Here is a 16764-nt window from a genome sequence, read left to right as displayed (position 1 = left end):
TGGAACTGTTTAGTGTTCCCTCCGCATTGAGGATTATCCCACTTGTTAATGGAACTGTTTAGTGTTCCCCCTGCATTGAAGATTATCCCACTTGTTAATGGAACTGTTTAGTGTTCCCTCCATATTGAGGATTATCCCACTTGTTAATGGAACTGGTTAGTGTTCCCCTGCATTGAGGACTATCCCACTTGTTAATGGAACTGTTTAGTGTTCCCCTGCATTGAGGACTATCCCACTGTTAATGGAACTGTTAAGTGTTCCCTCCACATTGAGAACTATCCCACTTGTTAATGGACCTGTTTAGTGTTCCCCTGCATTGAGGACTATCCCACTTGTTAATGGAACTGTTTAGTGTTCCCTCCACATTGAGGATTATCCCACTTGTTAATGGAACTGTTTAGTGTTCCCCTGCATTGAGGACTATCCCACTTGTTAATGGAACTGTTTAGTGTTCCCCCCACATTGAGGACTATCCCACTTGTTAATGGAACTGTTTAGTGTTCCCCCCACATTGAGGATTATCCCACTTGTTAATGGAACTGTTTAGTGTTCCCTCCACATTGAGGACTATCCCACTTGTTAATGGAACTGTTTAGTGTTCCCCTGCATTGAGGACTATCCCACTTGTTAATGGAACTGTTTAGTGTTCCCTCCACATTGAGGACTATCCCACTTGTTAATGGAACTGTTTAGTGTTCCCTCCGCATTGAGGATTATCCCACTTGTTAATGGAACTGTTTAGTGTTCCCCCTGCATTGAGGATTATCCCACTTGTTAATGGAACGGTTTAGTGTTCCCTCCACATTGAGGATTATCCCACTTGTTAATGGAACTGTTTAGTGTTCCCCTGCATTGAGGACTATCCCACTTGTTAATGGAACTGTTTAGTGTTCCCCCCACATTGAGGACTATCCCACTTGTTAATGGAACTGTTTAGTGTTCCCCCCACATTGAGGATTATCCCACTTGTTAATGGAACTGTTTAGTGTTCCCTCCACATTGAGGACTATCCCACTTGTTAATGGAACTGTTTAGTGTTCCCCTGCATTGAGGACTATCCCACTTGTTAATGGAACTGTTTAGTGTTCCCTCCACATTGAGGACTATCCCACTCGTTAATGGAACTGTTTAGTGTTCCCTCCGCATTGAGGATTATCCCACTTGTTAATGGAACTGTTTAGTGTTCCCCCTGCATTGAGGATTATCTCACTTGTTAATGGAACTGTTTAGTGTTCCCTCCACATTGAGGACTATCCCACTTGTTAATGGAACTGTTTAGTGTTCCCCCTGCATTGAGGATTATCCCACTTGTTAATGGAACTGTTTAGTGTTCCCCCTGCATTGAGGACTATCCCACTTGTTAATGGAACTGTTTAGTGTTCCCTGCATTGAGGACTATCCCACTTGTTAATGGAACTGTTTAGTGTTCCCTCCACATTGAGGACTATCCCACTTGTTAATAGAACTGTTTAGTGTTCCCCCTGCATTGAGGACGATCCCACTTGTTAATGGAACTGTTTAGTGTTTCCCCTGCATTGAGGATTATCCCACTTGTTAATGGGACTGTTTAGTGTTCCCTCCACATTGAGGACTATCCCACTTGTTAATGGAACTGTTTAGTGTTTCCCCTGCATTGAGGACTATCCCACTTGTTAATGGGACTGTTTAGTGTTCCCTCCACATTGAGGACTATCCCACTTGTTAATGGAACTGTTTAGTGTTCCCCCTGCATTGAGGATTATCCCAGTTGTTAATGGAACTGTTTAGTGTTCCCTCCACATTGAGGACTATCCCACTTGTTAATGGGACTGTTTAGTGTTTCCCCTGCATTGAGGACTATCCCACTTGTTAATGGGACTGTTTAGTGTTCCCTCCACATTGAGGATTATCCCACTTGTTAATGGAACTGTTTAGTGTTCCCTCCGCATTGAGGATTATCCCACTTGTTAATGGAACTGTTTAGTGTTCCCCCTGCATTGAGGATTATCCCAGTTGTTAATGGAACTGTTTAGTGTTCCCTCCACATTGAGGACTATCCCACTTGTTAATGGGACTGTTTAGTGTTCCCCCTGCATTGAGGATTATCCCACTTGTTAATGGAACTGTTTAGTGTTCCCCCTGCATTGAGGATTATCCCAGTTGTTAATGGAACTGTTTAGTGTTCCCTCCACATTGAAGATTATCCCACTGTTAATGGAACTGTTTAGTGTTCCCTCCACATTGAGGATTATCCCACTTGTTAATGGAACTGTTTAGTGTTCCCCTGCATTGAGGATTATCCCACTTGTTAATGGGACTGTTTAGTGTTCCCCCTGCATTGAGGACTATCCCACTTGTTAATGGAACTGTTTAGTGTTCCCTCCATATTGAGGACTACTCCACTTGTTAATGGAACTGTTTAGTGTTCCCTCCGCATTGAGGATTATCCCACTTGTTAATGGAACTGTTTAGTGTTCCCCCTGCATTGAAGATTATCCCACTTGTTAATGGAACTGTTTAGTGTTCCCTCCATATTGAGGATTATCCCACTTGTTAATGGAACTGGTTAGTGTTCCCCTGCATTGAGGACTATCCCACTTGTTAATGGAACTGTTTAGTGTTCCGTCCGCATTCAGGACTATCCCACTTGTTAATGGAACTGTTTAGTGTTCCCCTGCATTGAGGAATATCCCACTGTTAATGGAACTGTTAAGTGTTCCCTCCACATTGAGAACTATCCCACTTGTTAATGGACCTGTTTAGTGTTCCCCTGCATTGAGGACTATCCCACTTGTTAATGGAACTGTTTAGTGTTCCCTCCACATTGAGGATTATCCCACTTGTTAATGGAACTGTTTAGTGTTCCCTCCACATTGAGGATTATCCCACTTGTTAATGGAACTGTTTAGTGTTCCCCTGCATTGAGGACTATCCCACTTGTTAATGGAACTGTTTAGTGTTCCCTCCACATTGAGGACTATCCCACTTGTTAATGGAACTGTTTAGTGTTCCCTCCACATTGAGGACTATCCCACTTGTTAATGGAACTGTTTAGTGTTCCCCCCACATTGAGGATTATCCCACTTGTTAATGGAACTGTTTAGTGTTCCCTCCACATTGAGGATTATCCCACTTGTTAATAGAACTGTTTAGTGTTCCCCCTGCATTGAGGACGATCCCACTTGTTAATGGAACTCTTTAGTGTTTCCCCTGCATTGAGGACTATCCCACTTGTTAATGGGACTGTTTAGTGTTCCCTCCACATTGAGGACTATCCCACTTGTTAATGGAACTGTTTAGTGTTTCCCCTGCATTGAGGACTATCCCACTTGTTAATGGGACTGTTTAGTGTTCCCTCCACATTGAGGACTATCCCACTTTGTTAATGGAACTGTTTAGTGTTCCCTCCACATTGAGGATTATCCCACTTGTTAATGGAACTGTTTAGTGTTCCCTCCGCATTGAGGATTATCCCACTTGTTAATGGAACTGTTTAGTGTTCCCCCTGCATTGAGGATTATCCCAGTTGTTAATGGAACTGTTTAGTGTTCCCTCCACATTGAAGATTATCCCACTGTTAATGGAACTGTTTAGTGTTCCCTCCACATTGAGGATTATCCCACTTGTTAATGGAACTGTTTAGTGTTCCCCATGCATTGAGGATTATCCCACTTGTTAATGGAACTGTTTAGTGTTCCCCCTGCATTGAGGACTATCCCACTTGTTAATGGAACTGTTTAGTGTTCCCTCCATATTGAGGACTACTCCACTTGTTAATGGAACTGTTTAGTGTTCCCTCCGCATTGAGGATTATCCCACTTGTTAATGGAACTGTTTAGTGTTCCCCCTGCATTGAAGATTATCCCACTTGTTAATGGAACTGTTTAGTGTTCCCTCCACATTGAGGATTATCCCACTTGTTAATGGAACTGTTTAGTGTTCCCCTGCATTGAGGACTATCCCACTTGTTAATGGAACTGTTTAGTGTTCCCTCCACATTGAGGACTATCCCACTTGTTAATGGAACTGTTTAGTGTTCCCTCCACATTGAGGACTATCCCACTTGTTAATGGAACTGTTTAGTGTTCCCCCCACATTGAGGATTATCCCACTTGTTAATGGAACTGTTTAGTGTTCCCTCCACATTGAGGATTATCCCACTTGTTAATAGAACTGTTTAGTGTTCCCCCTGCATTGAGGACGATCCCACTTGTTAATGGAACTCTTTAGTGTTTCCCCTGCATTGAGGACTATCCCACTTGTTAATGGGACTGTTTAGTGTTCCCTCCACATTGAGGACTATCCCACTTGTTAATGGAACTGTTTAGTGTTTCCCCTGCATTGAGGACTATCCCACTTGTTAATGGGACTGTTTAGTGTTCCCTCCACATTGAGGACTATCCCACTTGTTAATGGAACTGTTTAGTGTTCCCTCCACATTGAGGATTATCCCACTTGTTAATGGAACTGTTTAGTGTTCCCTCCGCATTGAGGATTATCCCACTTGTTAATGGAACAGTTTAGTGTTCCCCCTGCATTGAGGATTATCCCAGTTGTTAATGGAACTGTTTAGTGTTCCCTCCACATTGAAGATTATCCCACTGTTAATGGAACTGTTTAGTGTTCCCTCCACATTGAGGATTATCCCACTTGTTAATGGAACTGTTTAGTGTTCCCCTGCATTGAGGATTATCCCACTTGTTAATGGGACTGTTTAGTGTTTCCCCTGCATTGAGGACTATCCCACTTGTTAATGGGACTGTTTAGTGTTCCCTCCACATTGAGGACTATCCCACTTGTTAATGGAACTGTTTAGTGTTCCCTCCACATTGAGGATTATCCCACTTGTTAATGGAACTGTTTAGTGTTCCCCCTGCATTGAGGACTATCCCACTTGTTAATGGAACTGTTTAGTGTTCCCTCCATATTGAGGACTACTCCACTTGTTAATGGAACTGTTTAGTGTTCCCTCCGCATTGAGGATTATCCCACTTGTTAATGGAACTGTTTAGTGTTCCCCCTGCATTGAAGATTATCCCACTTGTTAATGGAACTGTTTAGTGTTCCCTCCATATTGAGGATTATCCCACTTGTTAATGGAACTGGTTAGTGTTCCCCTGCATTGAGGACTATCCCACTTGTTAATGGAACTGTTTAGTGTTCCGTCCGCATTCAGGACTATCCCACTTGTTAATGGAACTGTTTAGTGTTCCCCTGCATTGAGGAATATCCCACTGTTAATGGAACTGTTAAGTGTTCCCTCCACATTGAGAACTATCCCACTTGTTAATCGACCTGTTTAGTGTTCCCCTGCATTGAGGACTATCCCACTTGTTAATGGAACAGTTTAGTGTTCCCTCCACATTGAGGATTATCCCACTTGTTAATGGAACTGTTTAGTGTTCCCTCCACATTGAGGATTATCCCACTTGTTAATGGAACTGTTTAGTGTTCCCCTGCATTGAGGACTATCCCACTTGTTAATGGAACTGTTTAGTGTTCCCTCCACATTGAGGACTATCCCACTTGTTAATGGAACTGTTTAGTGTTCCCTCCACATTGAGGACTATCCCACTTGTTAATGGAACTGTTTAGTGTTCCCCCCACATTGAGGATTATCCCACTTGTTAATGGAACTGTTTAGTGTTCCCTCCACATTGAGGATTATCCCACTTGTTAATAGAACTGTTTAGTGTTCCCCCTGCATTGAGGACGATCCCACTTGTTAATGGAACTCTTTAGTGTTTCCCCTGCATTGAGGACTATCCCACTTGTTAATGGGACTGTTTAGTGTTCCCTCCACATTGAGGACTATCCCACTTGTTAATGGAACTGTTTAGTGTTTCCCCTGCATTGAGGACTATCCCACTTGTTAATGGGACTGTTTAGTGTTCCCTCCACATTGAGGACTATCCCACTTGTTAATGGAACTGTTTAGTGTTCCCTCCACATTGAGGATTATCCCACTTGTTAATGGAACTGTTTAGTGTTCCCTCCGCATTGAGGATTATCCCACTTGTTAATGGAACTGTTTAGTGTTCCCCCTGCATTTAGGATTATCCCAGTTGTTAATGGAACTGTTTAGTGTTCCCTCCACATTGAAGATTATCCCACTGTTAATGGAACTGTTTAGTGTTCCCTCCACATTGAGGATTATCCCACTTGTTAATGGAACTGTTTAGTGTTCCCCTGCATTGAGGATTATCCCACTTGTTAATGGGACTGTTTAGTGTTCCCCATGCATTGAGGATTATCCCACTTGTTAATGGAACTGTTTAGTGTTCCCCCTGCATTGAGGACTATCCCACTTGTTAATGGAACTGTTTAGTGTTCCCTCCATATTGAGGACTACTCCACTTGTTAATGGAACTGTTTAGTGTTCCCTCCGCATTGAGGATTATCCCACTTGTTAATGGAACTGTTTAGTGTTCCCCTGCATTGAGGACTATCCCACTTGTTAATGGAACTGTTTAGTGTTCCCTCCACATTGAGGACTATCCCACTTGTTAATGGGACTGTTTAGTGTTCCCCCTGCATTGAGGATTATCCCAGTTGTTAATGGAACTGTTTAGTGTTCCCTCCACATTGAGGACTATCCCACTTGTTAATGGGACTGTTTAGTGTTCCCCCTGCATTGAGGATTATCCCACTTGTTAATGGAACTGTTTAGTGTTCCCCCTGCATTGAGGATTATCCCAGTTGTTAATGGAACTGTTTAGTGTTCCCTCCACATTGAAGATTATCCCACTGTTAATGGAACTGTTTAGTGTTCCCTCCACATTGAGGATTATCCCACTTGTTAATGGAACTGTTTAGTGTTCCCCTGCATTGAGGATTATCCCACTTGTTAATGGGACTGTTTAGTGTTCCCCATGCATTGAGGATTATCCCACTTGTTAATGGAACTGTTTAGTGTTCCCAATGCATTGAGGACTATCCCACTTGTTAATGGAACTGTTTAGTGTTCCCTCCATATTGAGGACTACTCCACTTGTTAATGGAACTGTTTAGTGTTCCCTCCGCATTGAGGATTATCCCACTTGTTAATGGAACTGTTTAGTGTTCCCCCTGCATTGAAGATTATCCCACTTGTTAATGGAACTGTTTAGTGTTCCCTCCATATTGAGGATTATCCCACTTGTTAATGGAACTGTTTAGTGTTCCCTCCACATTGAGAACTATCCCACTTGTTAATGGACCTGTTTAGTGTTCCCCTGCATTGAGGACTATCCCACTTGTTAATGGAACTGTTTAGTGTTCCCTCCACATTGAGGACTATCCCACTTGTTAATGGAACTGTTTAGTGTTCCCCCCACATTGAGGATTATCCCACTTGTTAATGGAACTGTTTAGTGTTCCCTCCACATTGAGGATTATCCCACTTGTTAATAGAACTGTTTAGTGTTCCCCCTGCATTGAGGACGATCCCACTTGTTAATGGAACTGTTTAGTGTTTCCCCTGCATTGAGGACTATCCCACTTGTTAATGGGACTGTTTAGTGTTCCCTCCACATTGAGGACTATCCCACTTGTTAATGGAACTGTTTAGTGTTTCCCCTGCATTGAGGACTATCCCACTTGTTAATGGGACTGTTTAGTGTTCCCTCCACATTGAGGACTATCCCACTTGTTAATGGAACTGTTTAGTGTTCCCTCCACATTGAGGATTATCCCACTTGTTAATGGAACTGTTTAGTGTTCCCTCCGCATTGAGGATTATCCCACTTGTTAATGGAACTGTTTAGTGTTCCCCCTGCATTGAGGATTATCCCAGTTGTTAATGGAATTGTTTAGTGTTCCCTCCACATTGAAGATTATCCCACTGTTAATGGAACTGTTTAGTGTTCCCTCCACATTGAGGATTATCCCACTTGTTAATGGAACTGTTTAGTGTTCCCCTGCATTGAGGATTATCCCACTTGTTAATGGGACTGTTTAGTGTTCCCCATGCATTGAGGATTATCCCACTTGTTAATGGAACTGTTTAGTGTTCCCCCTGCATTGAGGACTATCCCACTTGTTAATGGAACTGTTTAGTGTTCCCTCCATATTGAGGACTACTCCACTTGTTAATGGAACTGTTTAGTGTTCCCTCCGCATTGAGGATTATCCCACTTGTTAATGGAACTGTTTAGTGTTCCCCCTGCATTGAAGATTATCCCACTTGTTAATGGAACTGTTTAGTGTTCCCTCCACATTGAGGATTATCCCACTTGTTAATGGAACTGTTTAGTGTTCCCCTGCATTGAGGACTATCCCACTTGTTAATGGAACTGTTTAGTGTTCCCTCCACATTGAGGACTATCCCACTTGTTAATGGAACTGTTTAGTGTTCCCTCCACATTGAGGACTATCCCACTTGTTAATGGAACTGTTTAGTGTTCCCCCCACATTGAGGATTATCCCACTTGTTAATGGAACTGTTTAGTGTTCCCTCCACATTGAGGATTATCCCACTTGTTAATAGAACTGTTTAGTGTTCCCCCTGCATTGAGGACGATCCCACTTGTTAATGGAACTGTTTAGTGTTTCCCCTGCATTGAGGACTATCCCACTTGTTAATGGGACTGTTTAGTGTTCCCTCCACATTGAGGACTATCCCACTTGTTAATGGAACTGTTTAGTGTTTCCCCTGCATTGAGGACTATCCCACTTGTTAATGGGACTGTTTAGTGTTCCCTCCACATTGAGGACTATCCCACTTGTTAATGGAACTGTTTAGTGTTCCCTCCACATTGAGGATTATCCCACTTGTTAATGGAACTGTTTAGTGTTCCCTCCGCATTGAGGATTATCCCACTTGTTAATGGAACTGTTTAGTGTTCCCCCTGCATTGAGGATTATCCCAGTTGTTAATGGAACTGTTTAGTGTTCCCTCCACATTGAGGACTATCCCACTTGTTAATGGGACTGTTTAGTGTTCCCACTGCATTGAGGATTATCCCACTTGTTAATGGAACTGTTTAGTGTTCCCCCTGCATTGAGGATTATCCCAGTTGTTAATGGAACTGTTTAGTGTTCCCTCCACATTGAAGATTATCCCACTGTTAATGGAACTGTTTAGTGTTCCCTCCACATTGAGGATTATCCCACTTGTTAATGGAACTGTTTAGTGTTCCCCTGCATTGAGGATTATCCCACTTGTTAATGGGACTGTTTAGTGTTCCCCATGCATTGAGGATTATCCCACTTGTTAATGGAACTGTTTAGTGTTCCCCCTGCATTGAGGACTATCCCACTTGTTAATGGAACTGTTTAGTGTTCCCTCCATATTGAGGACTACTCCACTTGTTAATGGAACTGTTTAGTGTTCCCTCCGCATTGAGGATTATCCCACTTGTTAATGGAACTGTTTAGTGTTCCCCCTGCATTGAAGATTATCCCACTTGTTAATGGAATTGTTTAGTGTTCCCTCCATATTGAGGATTATCCCACTTGTTAATGGAACTGGTTAGTGTTCCCCTGCATTGAGGACTATCCCACTTGTTAATGGAACTGTTTAGTGTTCCGTCCGCATTCAGGACTATCCCACTTGTTAATGGAACTGTTTAGTGTTCCCCTGCATTGAGGACTATCCCACTGTTAATGGAACTGTTAAGTGTTCCCTCCACATTGAGAACTATCCCACTTGTTAATGGACCTGTTTAGTGTTCCCCTGCATTGAGGACTATCCCACTTGTTAATGGAACTGTTTAGTGTTCCCTCCACATTTAGGATTATCCCACTTGTTAATGGAACTGTTTAGTGTTCCCTCCACATTGAGGATTATCCCACTTGTTAATGGAACTGTTTAGTGTTCCCCTGCATTGAGGACTATCCCACTTGTTAATGGAACTGTTTAGTGTTCCCTCCACATTGAGGACTATCCCACTTGTTAATGGAACTGTTTAGTGTTCCCCCCACATTGAGGATTATCCCACTTGTTAATGGAACTGTTTAGTGTTCCCTCCACATTGAGGACTATCCCACTTGTTAATGGAACTGTTTAGTGTTCCCCTGCATTGAGGACTATCCCACTTGTTAATGGAACTGTTTAGTGTTCCGTCCACATTGAGGATTATCCCACTTGTTAATGGAACTGTTTAGTGTTCCCTCCACATTGAGGATTATCCCACTTGTTAATGGAACTGTTTAGTGTTCCCTCCGCATTGAGGATTATCCCACTTGTTAATGGAACTGTTTAGTGTTCCCCCTGCATTGAGGATTATCCCAGTTGTTAATGGAACTGTTTAGTGTTCCCTCCACATTGAGGACTATCCCACTTGTTAATGGGACTGTTTAGTGTTCCCCCTGCATTGAGGATTATCCCACTTGTTAATGGAACTGTTTAGTGTTCCCTCCACATTGAGGATTATCCCACTTGTTAATGGAACTGTTTAGTGTTCCCCTGCATTGAGGACTATCCCACTTGTTAATGGAACTGTTTAGTGTTCCCCCCACATTGAGGACTATCCCACTTGTTAATGGAACTGTTTAGTGTTCCCCCCACATTGAGGATTATCCCACTTGTTAATGGAACTGTTTAGTGTTCCCTCCACATTGAGGACTATCCCACTTGTTAATGGAACTGTTTAGTGTTCCCCTGCATTGAGCACTATCCCACTTGTTAATGGAACTGTTTAGTGTTCCCTCCACATTGAGGACTATCCCACTTGTTAATGGAACTGTTTAGTGTTCCCTCCGCATTGAGGATTATCCCACTTGTTAATGGAACTGTTTAGTGTTCCCCCTGCATTGAGGATTATCTCACTTGTTAATGGAACTGTTTAGTGTTCCCCCTGCATTGAGGACTATCCCACTTGTTAATGGAACTGTTTAGTGTTCCCTGCATTGAGGACTATCCCACTTGTTAATGGAACTGTTTAGTGTTCCGTCCGCATTGAGGACTATCCCACTTGTTAATGGAACTGTTTAGTGTTCCCCTGCATTGAGGACTATCCCACTTGTTAATGGAACTGTTTAGTGTTCCCCCCACATTGAGGATTATCCCACTTGTTAATGGAACTGTTTAGTGTTCCCCCTGCATTGAGGACTATCCCACTTGTTAACGGAACTGTTTAGTGTTCCCCTGCATTGAGGACAATCCCACTTGTTAATGGAACTGTTTAGTGTTCCCTCCACATTGAGGATTATCCCACTTGTTAATAGAACTGTTTAGTGTTCCCCCTGCATTGAGGACGATCCCACTTGTTAATGGAACTGTTTAGTGTTTCCCCTGCATTGAGGACTATCCCACTTGTTAATGGGACTGTTTAGTGTTCCCTCCACATTGAGGACTATCCCACTTGTTAATGGAACTGTTTAGTGTTTCCCCTGCATTGAGGACTATCCCACTTGTTAATGGGACTGTTTAGTGTTCCCTCCACATTGAGGACTATCCCACTTGTTAATGGAACTGTTTAGTGTTCCCTCCACATTGAGGATTATCCCACTTGTTAATAGAACTGTTTAGTGTTCCCCCTGCATTGAGGACGATCCCACTTGTTAATGGAACTGTTTAGTGTTTCCCCTGCATTGAGGACTATCCCACTTGTTAATGGGACTGTTTAGTGTTCCCTCCACATTGAGGACTATCCCACTTGTTAATGGAACTGTTTAGTGTTCCCCCTGCATTGAGGATTATAACAGTTGTTAATGGAACTGTTTAGTGTTCCCTCCACATTGAGGACTATCCCACTTGTTAATGGGACTGTTTAGTGTTCCCCCTGCATTGAGGATTATCCCACTTGTTAATGGAACTGTTTAGTGTTCCCCCTGCATTGAGGATTATCCCAGTTGTTAATGGAACTGTTTAGTGTTCCCTCCACATTGAAGATTATCCCACTGTTAATGGAACTGTTTAGTGTTCCCTCCACATTGAGGATTATCCCACTTGTTAATGGAACTGTTTAGTGTTCCCCTGCATTGAGGATTATCCCACTTGTTAATGGGACTGTTTAGTGTTCCCCATGCATTGAGGATTATCCCACTTGTTAATGGAACTGTTTAGTGTTCCCTCCATATTGAGGACTACTCCACTTGTTAATGGAACTGTTTAGTGTTCCCTCCATATTGAGGACTACTCCACTTGTTAATGGAACTGTTTAGTGTTCCCTCCGCATTGAGGATTATCCCACTTGTTAATGGAACTGTTTAGTGTTCCCCCTGCATTGAAGATTATCCCACTTGTTAATGGAACTGTTTAGTGTTCCCTCCATATTGAGGATTATCCCACTTGTTAATGGAACTGGTTAGTGTTCCCCTGCATTGAGGACTATCCCACTTGTTAATGGAACTGTTTAGTGTTCCGTCCGCATTCAGGACTATCCCACTTGTTAATGGAACTGTTTAGTGTTCCCCTGCATTGAGGACTATCCCACTGTTAATGGAACTGTTAAGTGTTCCCTCCACATTGAGAACTATCCCACTTGTTAATGGACCTGTTTAGTGTTCCCCTGCATTGAGGACTATCCCACTTGTTAATGGAACTGTTTAGTGTTCCCTCCACATTGAGGATTATCCCACTTGTTAATGGAACTGTTTAGTGTTCCCTCCACATTGAGGATTATCCCACTTGTTAATGGAACTGTTTAGTGTTCCCCTGCATTGAGGACTATCCCACTTGTTAATGGAACTGTTTAGTGTTCCCTCCACATTGAGGACTATCCCACTTGTTAATGGAACTGTTTAGTGTTCCCCCCACATTGAGGATTATCCCACTTGTTAATGGAACTGTTTAGTGTTCCCTCCACATTGAGGACTATCCCACTTGTTAATGGAACTGTTTAGTGTTCCCCTGCATTGAGGACTATCCCACTTGTTAATGGAACTGTTTAGTGTTCCGTCCACATTGAGGACTATCCCACTTGTTAATGGAACTGTTTAGTGTTCCCCCTGCATTGAGGATTATCCCACTTGTTAATGGAACTGTTTAGTGTTCCCTCCGTATTGAGGATTATCCCACTTGTTAATGGAACTGTTTAGTGTTCCCCCTGCATTGAGGATTATCCCACTTGTTAATGGAACTGTTTAGTGTTCCCCCTGCATTGAGGATTATCCCACTTGTTAATGGAACTGTTTAGTGTTCCCTCCACATTGAGGACTATCCCACTTGTAAATGGAACTGTTTAGTGTTCCCCTGCATTGAGGATTATCCCACTTGTTAATGGAACTGTTTAGTGTTCCCTCCGCATTGAGGACTATCCCACTTGTTAATGGAACTGTTTAGTGTTCCCTCCACATTGAGGATTATCCCACTTGTTAATGGAACTGTTTAGTGTTCCCCTGCATTGAGGACGATCCCACTTGTTAATGGAACTGTTTAGTGTTCCCTCCACATTGAGGATTATCCCACTTGTTAATGGAACTGTTTAGTGTTCCCCTGCATTGAGGACGATCCCACTTGTTAATGGAACTGTTTAGTGTTCCCCTGCATTGAGGACTATCCCACTTGTTAATGGAACTGTTTACTGTTCCCTCCGCATTGAGGACTATCCCACTTGTTAATGGAACTGTTTAGTGTTCCCCCTGCATTGAGGACTATCCCACTTGTTAACGGAACTGTTTAGTGTTCCCCTGCATTGAGGACAATCCCACTTGTTAATGGAACTGTTTAGTGTTCCCTCCACATTGAGGATTATCCCACTTGTTAATGGAACTGTTTAGTGTTCCCTCCGCATTGAGGACTATCCCACTTGTTAATGGAACTGTTTAGTGTTCCCCCTGCATTGAGGACTATCCCACTTGTTAACGGAACTGTTTAGTGTTCCCCTGCATTGAGGACAATCCCACTTGTTAATGGAACTGTTTAGTGTTCCCTCCACATTGAGGATTATCCCACTTGTTAATGGAACTGTTTAGTGTTCCCCCTGCATTGAGGACGATCCCACTTGTTAATGGAACTGTTTAGTGTTCCCTCCACATTGAGGATTATCCCACTTGTTAATGGAACTGTTTAGTGTTCCCTCCGCATTGAGGATTATCCCACTTGTTAATGGAACTGTTTAGTGTTTCCCCTGCATTGAGGACTATCCCACTTGTTAATGGGACTGTTTAGTGTTCCCTCCACATTGAGGATTATCCCACTTGTTAATGGAACTGTTTAGTGTTCCCCCTGCATTGAGGATTATCCCACTTGTTAATGGAACTGTTTAGTGTTCCCTCCACATTGAGGACTATCCCACTTGTTAATGGAACTGTTTAGTGTTCCCCTGCATTGAGGACTATCCCACTTGTTAATGGAACTGTTTAGTGTTCCCTCCACATTGAGGATTATCCCACTGTTAATGGAACTGTTTAGTGTTCCCTCCGTATTGAGGATTATCCCACTTGTTAATGGAACTGTTTAGTGTTCCCCCTGCATTGAGGATTATCCCACTGTTAATGGAACTGTTTAGTGTTCCCCATGCATTGAGGACTATTCGACTTGTTAATGGCACTGTTTAGTGTCCCCCCTGCATTGAGGACTATCCCACTTGTTAATGGAACTGTTTAGTGTTCCCCTGCATTGAGGATTATCCCACTTGTTAATGGCACTGTTTAGTGTTCCCTCCACATTGAGGATTATCCCACTTGTTAATGGAACTGTTTAGTGTTCCCCCTGCATTGAGGATTATCCCACTTGTTAATGGAATTGTTTTAAAACAAAGCAGGATAGATGTGTACATAAAAAATTGTTTGGATGGCTCCAATGGGAATCGAAACCACAACACTGACTTTGCAAGCACACTGCTCTACCAAGTGAGCCAGACAGGACCACTCACAGCAGGAGAGATGCACACTGCTCTACCAAGTGAGCCAGACAGGACCAGACAAAGCAGGAGAGATGGAAGAAGGTGATGTTGATCCTACCTTCTTCTGGTCTTCCAGCTTTTGACTGGTCGTCTTCTTGCCATGCTTGCTGGCCTCCGATGGTACATCCATCCCTGGTTCCAAACAAGAATAAACTCCAGGGATAGTGAGAAAAAATATGCCAGTACAAAAAATATAAAAGTAATGGGACCAAGGAGGGCTGGGGTGGGGGGCTACAGTTGGCCGGAGGTGCGGGCCTGTGTCCGGCTCACACCATTACTCGGACACAGGGGATCCATGGAGCAGCTGGTGGTTGGTGGGACTAAATGAGATGGGGGGAGGGATAGGGGGAGAGGAGGAAGGATAGGGGGAGGGGGAGGGACAGGGGAAGAGGAGGCGGCGATTTCAGAGAGTAGGAACGCTGCCCCGGGGCTACCTAGAGAAGCACATCGCGGTCAGCGAGGCGAAAACACTGACATCCTCACACACAAAGATCCCCAACTCGCAGGTCAGCGTTTTCCACCCAGATAATCCTTGTTCGGCGCTCTTCTACCTACGGGCGTTTTCCACCCAGATAATCCTTGTTCGGCGCTCTTCTACCTACGGGCGTTTTCCACCCAGATAATCCTTGTTCGGTATTCTTCTACCTACGGGCGTTTTCCACCAGATAATCCTTGTTCGGTATTCTTCTACCTACGGGCGTTTTCCACCAGATAATCCTTGTTCGGTATTCTTCTACCTACGGGCGTTTTCCACCCAGATAATCCTTGTTCGGCGCTCTTCTACCTACGGGCGTTTTCCACCCAGATAATCCTTGTTCGGTATTCTTCTACCTACGGGCGTTTTCCACCCAGATAATCCTTGTTCGGTATTCTTCTACCTACGGGCGTTTTCCACCCAGATAATCCTTGTTCGGTGCTCTTCTACCTACGGGCGTTTTCCACCCAGATAATCCTAGTTCGGTGCTCTTCTACCTACGGGCGTTTTCTACTGCGGCTCCTAGTCCCAGCTCCAGCTCTTCACATCTGTAAGACAGACAACAAGATTCAGAAACCAAAAGAAAGAGAATAGAGACAAGACAACCAGAAGTAGTATCACAATTAAGAAGTCAGCTCGCTCTCTCTCTCTAGAAAATCTAAATCCCCTAAGGTTTAATACATATGGAGGGGGCATCTGCTTATCAAAGTAAATATGTTGCTATGGCATCCTATGTATGATGAGATGGGATGCATACTAGGAAGACGAGCTGTTTGTTATTTTGTGTGTGCATGTGTGATTGTTTTCTTAAATCCCTCCGATGTTTTCCACAAAGCCAGCACAGTGGGAAGGATTGAGTCATCTTGAGGTTGGGGAGCTGGGATTCTGAGGAGTCCAAGGCAGGGAGTGATGACCACAGACAGAATTGATGGCTGGCCCTGCGTAGCCCCTTTGGTACAGAGGGCCTCAAAGCCTGCTGTTTGATTCAAGAGGCCAGTGGGTTTACAAACAGTTCAAATTGCACTCCAGAACATTTGCAACAATACGTGGCCTGGACTTGAAACTAAAGCTCGTCAGTTTATGATTCATAGCGCTTGTTGCACAATTATGATTAGATTCAAATTGTAATTATGCACAACTGAATTAAAGCTTTATCGAAGTGCCAAAACATTAATCAGTGGCGACTGGCACAACTCTTAGGTTTGTGTCCCTAATGGCACCCTATTCCCTATGAAGTGCACGACTTTGGTGCACTACTTTAGTGCACTACATAGGGAATAGGGTGCCATGCTTACAGTAAATCCAGTAGTGATAGCTCCTACCAGACGCCGGCAGGTCACATACCTAGGCTCTGATAGAACCATCCATGGAATCAATATCCCACCGGCTTTTCAGATCAGCTGCCGTCGTCGGACGACAGATGTGGGCCAATTAAAGGGCAAGTGTGACCCCCCCCGGGCGGCGTGTTCTAAGCGGTGGCCTCTTAGATAAGTCTCTTCTCTCTCTAGCGAAAATCATCAGAGAGCGAGAGTTGTTCAC

General features: G+C 43.5%; 1 protein-coding gene across 1 annotated transcript in view; it reads right to left on the bottom strand.

Moving 5' to 3' along the window:
- LOC106609740 (neuron navigator 3) overlaps nt 1-15051 on the bottom strand; it is a 388938-nt gene extending 373887 nt beyond the window's left edge. Inside the window, exon 1 of the mRNA XM_045722334.1 lies at nt 14809-15051. Coding sequence (XP_045578290.1) covers nt 14809-14880 — 72 coding nt within the window. The 5' untranslated portion in view covers nt 14881-15051. The remainder of the gene's footprint in view (nt 1-14808) is intronic.
- Between the last annotated feature and the right edge of the window lie 1713 nt (nt 15052-16764).

This window comes from Salmo salar, chromosome ssa07, assembly GCF_905237065.1.
Source record: "Salmo salar chromosome ssa07, Ssal_v3.1, whole genome shotgun sequence".
In the NCBI taxonomy this organism is placed as follows: Eukaryota; Metazoa; Chordata; class Actinopteri; order Salmoniformes; family Salmonidae; genus Salmo; species Salmo salar.
Note: the sequence above shows the minus strand (reverse complement) of the source record. Positions and strands in the feature narration are given on the sequence as shown.